Here is a 17,526-nt window from a genome sequence, read left to right on the forward strand (position 1 = left end):
GTTGCGTAGCCTCGCATTGATTGCTTGCTGTTTGCTCAGCCTGTTGAAGTCTTTGCGAGGCCACGTAATGCTTGAGTCGAGCATCCACCACCTCTACCACGGGTGTTACTTAATTGTAACGTGCAAGCCGATCATCAACTCTGGGCTCTACAGCCCCCGTGACTTACAGTTACAGGCCGAGCTTCAACAGCAGTCGATACGAGGCTACGCTGGCTGTTGCTTCCATAGCTGAAGCTTGGCTTATACGTTGCAATGCTGTAGCATAAGTGGGGGTGGGGTGTATGCTCAGATAAACGTTAAGTAGTCTCGCATCGATTGCGGTTGTTTGCTCAGCCTGTTGAAGTCTATGCGAGGCTACGTAACGTTTGAGCCGAGCATCCACAGCGAAGTCTTTTGTGCAAATGCTTCCTGAAGAGTCTAAAGTTCCACAAGTATCAGTACCCAAGTGTTGGATATGCCTCAAGAGAATGACGGATCTCAAGGGAATGAGGAACTCAAGGAAATGTTGGATGGAGCCCAAGTGTCTTGTGATGAAACAGAAGTGTTGGATATGCCTCAAATGTTAGATGAATCAGAAGTGTTAGATAAGCCTCAAGTGTTTATTGAATCAAAAGTATTGGATATGCCTCAAGTGTTTGTTGAATCTAAAGAGCCCCAAGACGCGTTTTTTAATGTGGATTTTTAACTCATTGCACCAAAGGAGGAACAAGAATGGGATAACATCCGAGACTTTTTACACAATTTTTCGGACTCTTTGGAGACTTTGGATTTACGTACAGTTGTGATACCCTGTTGGAAAAGACAGCTTCCATTTAATCCAGGAAAACCCTTGGATCAATAAAAAAACAAAGGAAACGCATATGTAATTTAAATATTGCATAGTATTGAAAGTATTGTGTTGTATTGTAAATTTGAATGTATTGTATTATAATATAAATAAATAAAACCCTGGGGTTTCTTTTTTTCAATACTGTTTGTCATTCTTTAAGATTTCATTTCTTGTCACATGGCCAAGCAGGATGTCATATCATTTTGTGGACAATCAGAATGCCACACGTCATAACTCTTCATCCTTTTTCGCGTATAAAAGGGGATTCCGAACCTGCCAACTTATAATCCCTTCCATTATCATTTTTCCCAGTGGTATTAAAATGGAATTAAAGCTTCAATTTTAAACAAACGAATACGTTGTATTTGAGAAAGCTTAAGTTGACAACAATGAGATTGACGCATATTAATGTATCTGCTTAAATTTTGTAAGAATAGTGGTGATCTAAATCATTTAAAAATTAAGATTATAAAAGAAAAAATAGTATATAATTACTACCACTTTAAATATGAAAATAAAATCATAGGGAAAATTCGGAAAAGTTGGCAGGTTTGGGATTCCCTCCATCACTCCATCTAATATGCTTAGTCTCTCTAAGATGGATCAGCGCATGAGAGAACATAATTCACGAATGTTTTCTATTAATGGCCCACACTGCGTCAGATAAACATATGTACAGAAGATATGTAAAAGTTTTTGTCAATATCATCAGTCGAAAATGTCAATGGCAAAAAGAATGTCACATCTCCCAAGATTATGAATGTAGACGTGTCAATTTTTTTTGTTGATGAAGGGATTGGTGTCAATCGAAATGCAACTCTAAATTTTTGCCTGCAATTTGTCTGACAGAACCCAGAAAACCTTACTATTAACTTTAAATTCACTTCAAATGTTTTTATGTGAACTCAATAACTTACTTCATTTTCACGCAATTAATTAAATAAATCAACTTCAAAATTCATAAGTTGTCTTTCACCTTTTAAGTTTTACAAGGCAGCCGAAGCACCTTCGTTTTGACAACATGTTCGTTGTTAAAGCGGCTTCCTATATTTCGCGGATAGGATATCAGTTAGATCTCAGTAAATCAAATAATAAATATATCTAAGATGACATCACTTCATTTACTGGAAATTCATTAATGATCAATCAGTTACAGATAAAAACCAATAGGAATACGTTCCTGTTAGGATAAGAATACGAATCGTCTAATTAGGATTAGTGGAAGTGAATATTGATTGAATGATAGTGGAACACTGATCTAGTTGAGCCTCTAACTTGGACATCTGTATTTAAAAAAAGAACCTTTTAGTTGTTAGTAAATTCAGCCCTGAATCTAACTATCTGTGATTTAAATTTTGGTTGATAAAATGATTAAAAAGTGGCAAAAAACTAAACCTTTTTTATACTTCACTACCATTTTAAATATGTTTTTATTATTTTATGTTTTTGTAAATGTACAAAAAAAAAATCGAGTTTTAATTAGTTTTTATTTCGAAGCGTAATATCGAGAAAATATTCTTAATTTATGATGACACTAGAGCGCCACCTAATCCGTACTTTGAAACCATCAGCCTTTTTTAAAGCATTCGACGAATATTTCGGATAATTCAAACTGTTAATTTTGGAAAAGTTAAAGTGTTGAATAATATATAACTAAACTCATTTCAGATAAATAAATGTCTAATACCGCTTTTCCTAAGAAAGTCATAAAACTGAGAGGTAGAAAAGAATTTGGCGACAAAAATTAGCGAGAAAACATCGTTGATAATAAAAAAAAAGAAGAAAAAAAATAGTGGCGTGGAGTCCCTCCGCGCGGAAGAAGTTAAACTTCGTAACCTGCGACGTTAATTGTAGAAGATTCAGCAGTCGTAGAAGGATCACTAGTTCTATTCAAAGACTCTTTTTTCTGCTCCGCTCGCTTCCGTGCTGTAATAACAGTAATACTGTGCATTTTTCCCTCGTGGACCTCTTGTTCCAGTGGAAGTGCTTGTGGTTGCCTCATCGTCTCGCCAGGGAAAATGCATTTGTATTAATAATGTATGTGAATGCGTCATAATGTTATTTCAGAAGAGAAAACCTAACAATCAATAGATATTCACTAGAGACATACCTTGACATAACCTTAAATCCGACGCATTGTCCGTGGGATTGTTTTCACTCATTTTTTACGATTGTTATCCACTAAATTTGAAATTTAAAAATACTATCCTATTAAATTATATGTGTATCAAATCAAACTAAAAAAATATTTAGAGAAAAACAATACTTTTATTATTTTTATGCTAGTGAGAACCAAAACAATATGGAAATGAATGAGGGAAAACTGGATCCTACCACGTGATTTCCCGGCCAATAAAAATGTAGCGTTAAACGTTTAAGCCAACCTTGTTGGAAGTCGCATAAGAAGTATAACTTCAATAAATTAAACATTATTCAGTAGATTACTTGTTGAAAACTACGTAAACGATGTCATTGCTCTGTAGTTAGGAGTTCAAATCCTGTAAAAACATTGTAAATACCTTAATTAGTAACAATAGATGACGACAATTTTTTCACTAGAGTATTCTAACATTTTCAACTTGTTTTAAATCTTTTATACTTTGAACAAGCCATCGAGATAAAAAATAATTAAAATCTCAATTAGCTGTAAAGTTATCGCGATATGATATCTTCACACATGATAACGAGTCATAATTCTTTTTTCTCAACTCATTTGTCTTATTTTTGTATACTTGTATTTTTTTAAAGAACGTAATAAACTTTTGACAGAATCACCGTAGATCATAAAGATAACTATTTAAATGCGTATTGCTACAAACTTTGCAAAAGTCAAAAGAAACTTTCAAAAACACTTGTAACAGCATTACGGGCACAGGACAGTCATAACTTTGTAGATGCTGCTTAGAAATTGTGTAAACTGAACGATTCGTAAAAAAAATCCTACATTTTAATCTGCGATTTAACTTTCTCAGTCATTAGTTTCTTTTTAAACTGTGTATCGAATTCATTACTTCTTAATTCGATTAATATAGATATAAATATTACCGCTCGTTTCATCAAACAAGGATTCTCTCAAAGTAAGATTTTTTTATGTGAACAGAATATTTTAATACTTAAAAAAATGTTATTAGAGCTTTTGTTTGATCGCTAATTTTGAATTTGAGTTACACCAAAGATTTATTGTAAACGGTCTACAATTCATCCTGATTTGATTAAAAATATCTTCATTTTACATAGCATACTTGAAATTTATCCATTTCTTTTTAATTAACTTTTTAGTAAATTATTCAAAATGAAAGAAACATGCAAAATAAAGAGTTACCAGATTTATTATGTGTTATATTGAATTGTGAAAATGGCTCAGTTGTATTAAATTCTGGTAATCACCAATATTAAACTACAATAAGTGCAATTTGATCAAACTAATAATATCCGATCGACGTAAACACGTTCTGTTTGAACCACTAATATACGCTTGAAGAGAGTACAGTCTGATCAAACAACTACTCTATGATAGGAGTAAGTGCTGTCCGATTAAACCACTAACATACGATCTGAGTGAGTTTAGTCTGATCAAACCATTCATATACAATCGAAGTAAGCACATTCTGCTTGAAATACTAATATACGATCAAACTAGATGCACTCTAATCAAACTACTAATATACAATCGGATTAAGTACAGTTTGATCAAACTACTAATATACAATCAGAGTAAATGCAATCTCATTAAACCGCCAATATGCGATCTCAGTAAGTGCAGTCCGATCTGACTTCTTGCTTTTTACACAAGGAATCGTACCCACCCGAAGCTCCGGTGGGCGAAAAATGATTCCTCCGTACAAAAGGTCAACTTTTGGAGAAGAAAAGAAACATAACATTAATTTTTTTTTTTTAAATGACGAATAAATTATATTATTAAAATTATAGGAACATAAGAGGACAACATTTAAACAGTATTTTATAAATCTCTTTTTTTTTCCAAAAATTTCGAAAAGATGCATTAAAGATTTTTGAAAATTCTAAAACTTAGTATCCCCTTTCTTTTTTTTTAAAGTAACTGGTTTTAACTGTAGAAAATATTCATAAAAAAAATTTAATTTAATTTTCTGCACCCTATAGGTAAAAAAGTTAGATATTTGAACCTCGTACAATAATGCGTTTTAATATCGTATAATGAAAATTTTCCAGGAGCGTATGAATCAGAGAAATGAATATATAAGAAGATATTTTTAATAGTTTACCATTGGGTTGAACAACTTTTTGCTTTCAGTATAGGATTTTAATCTATTTATTATTATGATATATATTATTTTAACTTTATATACCTGTCAACTCCCAGGAAAAATTCCCTACCTGGTAGTGAAAATATTACAATGAGTAACGAATTGTTTGTTTTATTTATACATGTACTTGATTTTGCCTTATTTGAATGAGGAGATTTCAAATCTGTAATTAGTTTTGACCTGAAAGTTGCAGATTTTTTTTACTTACAAAATATGCAGTTTAGTTTATAGTTTGCCTGAGTATATAAGTTTTTATTTTATAACCGTCGTTGAACAGCCGACCCAATTTCATGGGTTTACGACTGCTTACGTTCAACTCCGTAGCCTTGTAATTTTGAACCAATCCAGAAGACAAGGAAACTCCTTGATCAGTACCCCCAGAGATATTGATTTGTTGTGGGAACATGGAGGACTTTGAGACTCGACAGATTTAACGTGCATCAGTCATCATTTACTACACGGGGAGTCTTCGGCCGGCGAGGATCGAATCCACGACCTCTTGGATATGGGCCCAGCGCCCTACCGACCAGGCTATCCCTGTTTATTGTTTATGTTATCTGTTTATGTATGATATTAACGTATCATACATAAACAGATATGCATTATACAATAAGAAACAGAAACGCCTTCCTATAAGGTGAACCAGATTCGAAACCCAGCAATACCTGCTAGATCCGAGTTTCGCACCCGACTCGCACCGACCACAGTACTGACGTAAAATATATCAGTGGTAGACGGGTCATGGATTAGAGTCTTCTTGCCGTCGAGCGAATCATTGGAGTTTTTCGCGATTTTCCTCTCCATGTAACACAAATGCGGTTTAGTTCCATCAAAAAGTCCTCCACGAGCACAAATTTCTCCCACTATTTGATCCGAAAATCCCCTTATCTTCTGGATTGGATTCTAAATTAGAAGGCTAAGGAGTAGTAATCGTGAATCGAAATTTGGGTCATCTGTTCACCGACACCTTTAAAATAATGTATTTGATCTTACCTAATTCGTGGCTGGGTGGCGCAGTTGGTTTGTCGTCGGCCTTCTGAGCCCAAGTCTGCGGGTTCGATCCCCGGCCCAGACACCGGATTTTCGGGATGCAGGAAATCCTCAGCGGCCATGTCGTATGATTATGCGGCATGTAAAAGATCCCTGGAGTGCCTTATTGGCTCTTGGCATTTCCGGCAAAATTAAATTCCTAGTGCACTTTAGCATCCAAATAGAGTCTCAGTGCTGCCATCTAGTGTGGCAGAAACTAGACGTCCAAATTAACATGACCAAAGGTATCTCACCCATTGTGGTGGTCCCGAAAGAGTGGATACTACCTCTGGAGAACGCACTAGGTCTGCTTATCGGCAAGACCGATTGTGCAGCTCATTGGAAATAAAAAAATAAAAAAAAAATCTTACCTAATTCAGATGTGGGGATTTGAAATCGGTAATTAGTTTTGTCCCGAAAGTTGCAGTTTAGTTAGGTCTATTGTTAAACTGAATGCACAAATTTACAAGACCGTATAAGTTTTTATACATATACACTTGTCTGCTCCTTTAAAATAAAATTGAATCCAAAAAACATTTGGTCTGAAGGTATCATACATAAACTGAAATATACTATCACCCTATGAAGTATAGAAATGAAGGCAATTAGTATTAATTTGAGGGAGTTAAAAAGAATATCCTGGTTAGGACTAAACTAATAAATTTCATGAAAACTGTAGCCTAGATAAATAAACCAATTTTCAAATTTGAAATTAGTAAAGCGAAAATATCTTAGATACGTTCGAATTTGATATGCTGCAGTAAACAATAGAAAATTTGTTCCGTTTTGAAATTGAAATATAACTGTGAATAAAATATTGTTTTTAATTGGTCAGAGTTTAAACACACTATGATGTAAATGCTATTTATATATGACTTATTGTCGGAGTGAAATATGAGTGATTTTTTTTTTCGAGAGAGAGAAAGTGAGAATCATTTTAAATTACTTATATTACTATTTAAATTACTTATTTTAAATATTAAAAAATACTACAAATCTTGTTACCACTTTAAATAAAAAACTACAATGGAATGAAGATTGCATGCTGAAAACACGTAAAAATTCAGTCAGAAATTAATAACATTATAAGAGTCAAAATGTATTCTTTTAATAAATAAAATGTGATTTTATATATCTTCCAGGAAAAGTTGGCAGGTACAACGCATCTAGGTAAATAGCTATACCATTACCTATCTACATTCCAACTTCTCGCTAGCGTTAGTATACAACTATTGAAGAAACTAATGCCAGGAATAACTAAACTCATTTTCTGACATAATTTATTCATAGAATAAATGGCTGATACTCATACTTTAAATAAATGAAAAATTAAGCTTTTCTTTCCATTTCCATACCTACCAACTTTTAATCCCTTCCATTATGATTTTTCCCAGTGGTAGTAACAAGGAATTAAAATTTCAATTTTAAGCAAAAAAGTAAGTTGTATTTGAAAAAGCTTAAGCTGAAGCCCATGGTAGTAACACATATTAATATATATGCTTAATTTTTTTAAGAATAGTGGTGATCAAAATTATTTAAAAATTAAGTTTATAAAAGTAAAGAAAATATATATTTACTACCACTTTAAATATAAAAATAAAATTTTACGCCAAATGCGTAAAAGTTGGCAGGTATGCATTTCTATGAAACTAATTAAATTTAGATATGTTTTCCTTTAATTATTTTCAGTATCTACCAGCAAGATGTATTGCTATCAGATACTCACATAATAATTCAAACTTTTTTTATTTTCAGGAATGCTAACAATATTATAACTTATAATAAATATATTGTATTTTCTGAAACGGTATTTTATAAAATTTGAATCACCTCATTTCCATCTTAACATTTGTCTAATAAAAAGGAAGCAGTAATGTTTTTATTTACTTAAAATTACATTTCTTAAAGTTACTTAATAATTCATATACCTTAAAATTCAAAATTGTTTGAAACGTTTTCACAAATATAATAATAAATTATAAATAATTATTTAAAGCTACTTTTGGGATGAAATAATCTTTGGGTAAACGAGTTTTATAACTGTGTATAAAATGCTTCCGATGAGCTTGAAAATTCTACGAGATATTGCTTAACACACAAAAATTAAAATTTAGAAAACTAAACTTTTGATTTTTCTCCTGACCATACTATTGGAACCGTTTCTACAGAATTCGAATTTGACGGAAAAGAAACTTAATAAAAAATGTGCGGTAATATGACTAATTATGTTTCTTAAAATATTGTCTGTTGCACTAATTAATGAGTTCAATTAATTAATACAAATTCAAGTTTTGGCCCTTGAATCACTAAGATCGACTCTGAAGTCTGATTTCGATCATCAGTTCATATGTTATTCAGAATTTTTATTTTTTGCAACAAAATACAAACAAGATAAAAATTAAAACTAAGCACTTTATCCTTTAAATGCAAATTATGCGCCTGTTATAAATCATTATTTAATACAAAATATGTTTTTTTTTAAAATGGTATGCATTTCCATGTTTGCTACGGGTGACTAAACTAGTAAAAAGTGGTGACGATTAAAATTTCCAAATTTTATAGCATATTTTTTAAAGTTACCAGAATTGCCAATTCGCTCAGCTTTGAAAAAAATATTTTATAGTAATATCAAAATTAAAGTTATTTTTAGTTAAGTTTTTTCATTTTTCGTAATTTGACGTATTGAAAATATAAAGTATCATAAGAAATGCAACATTATTACTCTTGTCTCCTGGTGAAACTTTTAAGGAGTGGGCGTAATTTTCCTAATTCTACATGGTTTACTCTTCAATTCGCTACCAATTTATTAGAATTTTGCAGAAATTGAAGTAGTTTTTATTTCTAGTTTAGTTTACTACTGAAAGTGGATTCCGAGAATGAATTTCCTTATATTTTCAACAAGAACAATTTGAAATGTAACTCATTGTGTTATTAAATAAATAATAAACAAATAAAACTTCTACCACTTTTTACAGTTTAATTGCCTGTGACGTCTCTGCATATCTTTTGTAAGGAACACGACTTCAGCGTGTTAATTGGTAGCTTTGAATTATAATATTTGTTTGCTATGGAAAAAAGTAATATCGATTCTTTTGTGCATTACAAACAAACATAATTTATCGCATCGTAAACGTATGATCCCCTTATTCCTACCACTTTCTACGTAGCAGAGAAGTGGGAACTACTTGCACACAAATTTAAAAAAATTCTGGATAGAAATATATTATTAAATTGTATAAAAACTGTATGTTGTAGAGTGAAACCGATTGAGAATTTGAAATTAGCGACGAAGAAATATCCGAAATTCCGGTAAATAAGATAATGCATTAGAAAATATAAAAAAAAGAAATTTCTAATTTATTATAGCGTGAATAAATGCAGCTTTTGCTTATCTGAAAATCATACGTGTTTTTTCGCGATCAGAACATTCAAACAGACCTAATTATCTATATTTGTGTTTATAATCCAACCACTTTTTAATTGTTGAGAAGCCTGCTCAAGAGCGATACTAGAACTGAAGAAATTTTCAGATCTAAAAGAAGAATACTTTTCAATCATTCTTCTGAATTCACAAAAATCCTTTTTTGGTATTAATTGCCATCACAACTTTGAAAATATTAAAAAAAAAAAAAGCTTTATCGCATTATTTTCCTTTTTTTAAATTAAAGTATCCACCAGCCAAGTACGTAGCTGTCAGATACCTTTCTTAAGTTATAATATTGCAACAATGTATGAAATTACTTACAAAATTAAATGATTTATTAAATATATTTTATTTTCTGCAACGGTAGTTTCTAAAATTTGAACTTACTCATTTCTATCTCAACATTTGTCATCTAAAAAGATGTAGTATTTTTTATATTTATCGAAAATTGCATTTCTTAAAATCCTCTTTTGTTATTAACTACTGTCACAACTTTAAAAAGAATAAAATAAAAAGCTTTTTCGAATCACTTTCCTTTTTTCAATGTAAGTATCCACCAGCCAAATTCATTGCTGTCAGATACCTTTATTATATGGAATAAAACTGTTCGACTACTTCGAAATCTTTACAAAATTAAATTATTTATTAAATATATTTTATTTTCTGTAACGGTAGTTTTCAAAATTTGAACTTCCTCATTTCTATCTCAACATTTGTAACGTGTTGCGGTATTTTTTATATTTATTTAAAATTGCATTTCTTAAATTGATTTAATAATATACCTTAAAATTCAAAATTTTTCGAAACGTTTTCACACATATAATAATAAATTATAAATAATTATTTAAAGTTATTTTTTGCATAGAATAATCTTTGGGTAAACGAATTTTATGACTGTGTATAAAATGCTTCGATGAGCTTGAAAATTCAATGAGAAATTGCGAAACACGCAAAAAGTAAAATTAAGAGATCTAAACTTTTGATCGCTCTCCTGACCATACTATGGGAATTGGACAAAATTCGAATTTGATGGAAAAGAAACTTAGTAAAACATGTACGGTTATATGACTCATTTTGTTAATATATTGTCCGCTGCACTAATTAATGAGTGCAATTGATGAATGCCAATTTAAGTTTTGCCCTTGAATCATTAAAATCGGTTCTGAAGTCGAATTCCGATCTTATCCAGAGTGTTAATTTTTTTGCAACAAAAACATTATAAACTGCTGTTTGTAGAAAATGCAACACCATGAAAGAATCATCAGAATCAAATGAAATTTAATGCAGAAACGACTTGTACTGATACAAATAAATGATGAAATTTTCAAAACAAAAGAAACAAATTAAGCGTCCGAAATCAGTATTTGGTGCAGCCACCACGCGCTGCAATAAGTGCTGCTATACGACGTGGCATGGAGTCAAACAGATGTTGAATATCTGCTTGAGGAAGAGAATTCCATATCGCTTGTATGCGCAACCAAAGTTCGTCTTTGGAAACTGCAGGACGCGGATCACGAGTGAGACGCCGACCAACCATATCCCACACGTGCTCAATAGGCGACATATCCGGCGAATAAGCAGGCCAAGGAAGAAGTTGCATGCGTTGTGCTGAACAGAAGTCTCTAACAGTCCGCGCAACATGTGGGCGTGCATTATCCTGCTGAAAGATAGCTCCAGGGATGCCTTGAAGGAAAGGAACGACTTCGGGCTGTAGCACTTCACGGACGTATCTGTTGCTATTGAGATTACCCTCAATTCGTATCAAATTGGATCGTCCATGATACGAAATCGCACCCCAGACCATAACTCCGGGTGTTCGACCACTATGTCGTTCAATAATACACTCAGGAAGGCAGCGTTGACCGGCATAACGTCTAACACGAACACGGCCATCATGGGTCCACAAATTGAAGCGTGATTCATCTGAAAAGACAACTTGGTGCCAATCATCTCGCCAGTCTCTGTGCTCAAGAGCCCACTGCCGACGCAGCCGTCGATGATCCGCCGTGAGGGGAATCCTGTATAATGGCACCCTTGCACGCAATCCACGGCGCAGCAGACGACGACGAATTGACGAAGCCGACAATTGTACACCTGTAGCAGTAGACCAATGTGCTGCCAGCTGCCTGGAGGAAGCTGTGCGATCATTCACCGCCATGCGGAGCAGGTGTCGATCATCGCGCTCTGACGTCACCTTCTGTCGTCCAGTGCCTGTTTTTCGAGTTGTTCGGTGCTCGTCGGTCCACTGCTTCCAAACTCGCATCACTGTGGAACTGTTCCGCTGCATACGAGCTGCTATTGCGCGATAGGAAAATCCTCCTTCTCGAAGGCCGATTATCCTCCCTCGTTCAAACTCCGTAAGTTGCTTGAATTTCTTATTCTTCCGTCGTGGAGGCATACTCAGGTCTCACTAAACGTTTGCCACTAACAAATAATCATAGACTATTTTCAACGTCCCGCTACAGCACTTTATTTATACGCTTTCAGCATCAATTCAGAGGGCGCTGCGCGCGCCACGCACGCGCGATGGCTCTGAAACTTTATTAATTTGCATAATATCCTATAATTGACATTTGCTGCGAATTTCATTTGATTCTGATGATTCCTTCATGGTGTTGCATTTTCTACAAACAGCAGTTTACAAACAAGATAAAGTATGCATTAAACACTAATTATAAGCTTGAACTAAAGATTATTTTGCTAAAGATTAACGAAAGATTTTTAAGCTTGAACTAAAGAAGAAGATTGAGTAGAAGGATTTTTTCTGAACCCGTACTGCTCGTTTGGGAGTAAATTTAGAAGAGGATGAAGTCTGTTTAGTAGTATTCTTTCCACGATCTTTGATAAAAATGATAATAAACTATTTGGACTATAATTTTCTGCGTGAAGATGGTTTTTTATTGTTGCATGTTTCCAAAAACTTGGGAAATGGCATAGCTTGAGTTAATAATATTTTTGAGTTGATTAGTTCTTAAGGTGGGTAAATTCCTGATCATGGAATTTGTAGTATTCCCCGGGGCTTTCTTATTTAGTTTTGAAATAATGTCGATGATTTCATCATCATCCGTACTGTTCATAGTATTATTATAATTATTATTATTAAAGTATGAGTAGTACTTGTTGTTTTTTGTAGTCTATTAATTTCAGTTTTAATGCTTGGATTATTAGTGTTCTGATATTATTTTCTCAGTCTATTTTTAGCTTTCACTTGATCTTTAATATTTCTAAGTATGAATTTGTAGTTTGATCTGACTTTAATTTCTTCGGTGGCATCGTTATATGCTAAATTAATGTCCGTAGTTAAATTCTTAATTTCTTCTTCGATTTATTCTTTGGTATTTATGAGTTTCTTGAAAAGGGATAAATTTAGAATATTTTTAAAAAGCATCCAATCAGTTTTCTTTTTGGTAATTATTTTTTCTTCTCTGTTAAAACAAGTAGTGGCTATTACTGGTAGGGGGTCGCTACTTAGTTCGTGCAGTACCTCCAATGAGTATAGTATTTGAATTCGTGATTATAATGCCTAAAATTGAACTATTATTGGAATGATAGGAGGATTCATCAGGAGCGAATAAATTTAGAATGACTTTGTTGATTAAGGAATTTAATTTTCTACCATTATCATTTGTTTTAGCACATCCACAATTATTTTGTTTTTTCAGGCAACGCCCCTCTAACTGAAAACCTCCACACGGTATTTTATAGGTAGTCCGATCAGACCACTAGGAAGGTAAACTAGTTTACGAAAGAGCCATTTAATAGAAATTTATTAAATATAAGAAAGTGATAGTAAATATACGTCAAAAATATTTATGAATTTATGAATATAATTGATTTGTCTTATTTACTCGTCTATCACCAAAGATGATAATTATCTCTCAATTACTTTCAGAATATAACTATGTTTAGTGCGCACAGCTGGTTCACTTTTTAAGTAGTCTGCGCAGACTACTTATAAGATACCGTGTGGAGGCTTTCTTGATGGTTCAGGTAGCCAACAATAATTGATTCCACATTTATAGGGAATAAGTTTTTTATAGTATCTTCTTGAATAGGGTGATCGGGGGGGGGGGGTTGTACATACTTATAATTTTAAGTTTTCTGCTTTTTTGGAGTGTAATTACTATGGATACTTCTTCTTATCCATTTGAATTATTTTGGCTGTACAATGTGGAGTTGTAGCATCTCGTAACATATAATGCAGTTCTGCTGATCGTGCGGTCACACCTGAATAAATTATAGTTTACGAAATTGCATCTATTATATTTATTAAGTTGTGTTTCATTTATAGCTAGAATGTCTAAATCATGCATATAGATAAAATGTTTAGTTTCATCTAGTTTATTCTTTAAGCTTCCAGATGCAATCCAGAATGCAATTTTTAGAGGACTGAATTTATTTTTATTATTTTGATCCATTTTTAATTCTTAATGCTTCTTGTTAATTTCTGTCTGAACCCGCAAGGGAACCAGCAATATCTTTAGCTATGATAATTAGGGCGGCTACTTCTTCCTCATCCTCTTTAATTTTTTTCTTCAGCTGCGGAGATAGAACTGGTAGTCTGCTCCTTGAGTACCGCGGTGGCATACGCTTTATTTTCGAAAACTGTCTTCCATGCCATTTTGTTGTTTTTATTTTTGTTATTTAAAGTAGCCAGGTATGCTGGGCATTGCCTACAGCCTGCGACGTGATTTCCCTGACAATTTACACATTTTGGAGTGTTTTCTTTAGTTTTATTACTGTCTCTAGTAAGGTGCTGTTCTTCACATTTAACACACTTTGGGTCATGCCTACACCCGTTTTGAGAATGTCTGATAAGTTGACAGCGATGACACAGCTTGGGCCCCTGGCCTCTTCCTCTGTATTTTTCAATTTTTACTTCACAATTTAGTTGAAAATCTATTTGCCAAATATCTTTACCTCATTTACAATTTTTAAGTATAACTAATTAATGTGCTACGTTTATTCTGTCTCCATTAACTCTTATCTTTAATTGAACTACGTTCTCTGGAGAGACATCATATTCATTTCTTAATGCTAAATTAACTTCTTTGGGGCCAATGTCTTTCGGAAGTAAAAAATATGGCCATTCTTATTTATACTGGTAGTAAAAAGCGTATTAAATCAAATATATTTAAAATAGGAATTAAGTATACATGAAAAAATAACCACATTAAATACATGCATGCCGATACTGTTGAATAATTTAAAACAGAGAATATATTTACTCCTTCCGAAAACTAGATAAGACTGAAGTGGGTTAAGACTACTAGCTTATCTTCTTTTCCGTCTCGCTTTCACCCATGATCATATATTTCTTGCAAATGGATCAGTAACGATAACTGCCTACCACTTCTTTAATAAGACGTTGCAACCATTGGTTGTTGGAAAAATATTTCATTAATTCTGTATTTATTTTTCAGATATGAAGCAAATCTACATACCTAAAAGGCATATTATTATTCTGCTGGGATGTTTCGGAATGTTGAATGTGTATGCCATGAGAATCAACCTCAGCGTTGCAATAGTGGCCATGACAAATCATACATCTATTAACCCTCTAAACAACTCTAACAGTCAAGTTTCGGAATGTTCAAACCTCCTACAAAATCAAACTACACACGAAGTCATGAATTATAAAGTAAGAGTTTATTTATAACCAAGTTATGTTGCAGTTCTCCTTTCAAGATGACTTATGAATTTAGAACAATTCTGTACAATTTAGTTTTAAATTATTTATCGCTTCATAACATTAAAAAAAAGTTATTTCTGTTCAGCAATCTGCACTAAAATAATGAAAATTGTTATTTTGATGAAAATCTTTAACTTTTTAATGCAAAAGAACAATTAAATCTTCTTTTTTTTCGTAATTCGTAATTTTTTTTCGTTTTTATTTCTGATCGTAAAGACACGGCTCCCAGTCCAGCATCACTGGCTGCGATCAGTAAGCGGGTGGGTGACCTTCTTAGTTATGATGCCGTAAATAATTTTGCAAAATCAAATACGTTATGGTAAACCTTCTTGATTTCCACAATTCAAATTCTTGAATACACCCGATTTAACTATACATAAAAATTACTTTTTAGGGTGAGAAGTACAATTGGAATTCCAAAACACAAGGAGTTATACTTGGATCCTATTATTATGGATATGTCATTACACAATTGCCTGGTGGTATTTTGGCAGAAAAACTGGGTGCAAAATGGGTGTTTGGTGGAGGAGTCTTAGCAACATCTATATTTTCATTGTTGTGTCCATTGGCTGTCAGTTGGGGAACAGCGGCTTTCATTTGTCTTCGAGTACTACAAGGATTAGCTGATGTAAGTATTTAGTATAGAGTAAAATATTTTTAAATATGGAATCTAGAACTGCCATATTTCTACTCCTCTTGTGGCAATTTACTCTAGTGATAACTGTGTCAATGTGGCAGCTGTGTTTTAATGTATATCTTACTCATTTTTTCCAGCACAAAGAATAAATTATTTAAATGCTCATATGCAGCGCCACTTTGTTCCAACTCTATCAATATCTAGGAGTCACTATCACCTCTAATTTAAGTTGGAAACGACACATAAATAACATTATTAAAAAAGCGAATGGTACAAAGATGCCAACTTGCTCCGAACAGCGAATATATTTTTTAAAGTGGTAGTTAATCAATTGTGATTCTTGGTTCAAGAAATTTAGTTTAGTACATTTTCATTCACCGATATTTCTAAATAATTCGTAGGCTTATAGAATTCACCCCCTTATAGTACTTGTGACATGCTATACCTTTTAAAAAGCAAGGAAGAATAGTCCAATATTTGCAAAATTTACTTTGAAGGTATTTACCATTTTTTTAATCTTTTAGGCCTGTCCGGAGCAGTTGGCATCTCTGATGGTGCCTATTGGGCCCTCAACTCCATATTAAACTCGAAGTCATCTTTAGACTTAAAATGCAAGCGCACTGTCTATTATGCAATTAGGCCAATCCTAACCTATGCCTGCCCCACCATTAACACTCTAAGTGATCATTTAAAAAATAAACTCTCTATGGCAGAAGGGAAGATTATTAGAAGACTCGTCGGTGCACCTAAATGCATTAGCAATAATAGTATAAAAAGGGATCTTAAAATTGATGACATCAACGTCTATATAAAAAATTTAAATAAGAATTTCTACGATGAAGCAAAAACCTGTACCACCAGCAATTTTAACTCACTCCTAGATATAGAACTAATTGACGACAACGCTAAATTTAGCCCAATCACTGCCTTTTTCCTTAGGGATATGGTGTTGCCCTAGCACACGAAATACACTCAGCACCAGCCGACTCACATGAACCCCCTCTCGAGTTTTTGGTGCTAACCACCCCCTCTTCCTCCCATCCCAATTCCTCCTCACTACCCCTCTTCATCGATTTATTACTACAGATGAATCGGTTAATGGCGCTTCGCGGCAGCTCATCGAGATTTATGTGATTTCTACCATTCTACCATCCAACTTTATCATGGTAAAGCTTCTAAATTGTTAACAAATTACCAAAAAAAGTCAGTCAACTACTAAGCTTTTTGCAAAAGCTTTTATGGAGTTAAGCAATTAAAAGCCAAAACTTTCAACGTGTTGCCTCACCAAGAAAGAGTTTAAACAAAGTGGCATTGTAAAAGAGTTTTTAAATCATTTATATGTAGCGGTGTGGAAAATAAGTTCAAATGAATAGAAACCACTAGATTAACCTGTTGGTAGAATGGTAGAAATCACATAAATCTCGGTGCACTGCCACGAAGCGGGATTGACCGATTCATCTGTAGTAATAAATCGATGATGAGGAGTAGTGGAGATGGGAGGAAGAGGGGGTGCTCAGCACCAAAAAATCGAGAGGGGGTTCGTGTAACATGGACAATCAAGAAATATTGAGTGGCATGGAGTATAATTAATTGACAATATAATCATAAACAATATAAAATAAGATAATC

The 17,526-nt window shown here is 33.3% G+C and overlaps 1 protein-coding gene across 1 annotated transcript in view; it reads left to right on the forward strand.

The window, feature by feature from the left end:
- Positions 1 to 3,651: 3,651 nt before the first annotated feature.
- LOC139426707 (putative inorganic phosphate cotransporter) overlaps positions 3,652 to 17,526 on the forward strand; it is a 28,885-nt gene continuing 15,010 nt past the window's right edge. The window contains exons 1-3 of the mRNA XM_087160611.1: positions 3,652 to 3,906; positions 14,992 to 15,209; positions 15,655 to 15,888. Coding sequence (XP_087016737.1) covers positions 14,994 to 15,209; positions 15,655 to 15,888 — 450 coding nt within the window. The 5' untranslated portion in view covers positions 3,652 to 3,906; positions 14,992 to 14,993. The remainder of the gene's footprint in view (positions 3,907 to 14,991; positions 15,210 to 15,654; positions 15,889 to 17,526) is intronic.

This window comes from Parasteatoda tepidariorum, chromosome 4, assembly GCF_982258835.1.
Source record: "Parasteatoda tepidariorum strain Cologne lab strain chromosome 4, Ptep-v5.0, whole genome shotgun sequence".
In the NCBI taxonomy this organism is placed as follows: Eukaryota; Metazoa; Arthropoda; class Arachnida; order Araneae; family Theridiidae; genus Parasteatoda; species Parasteatoda tepidariorum.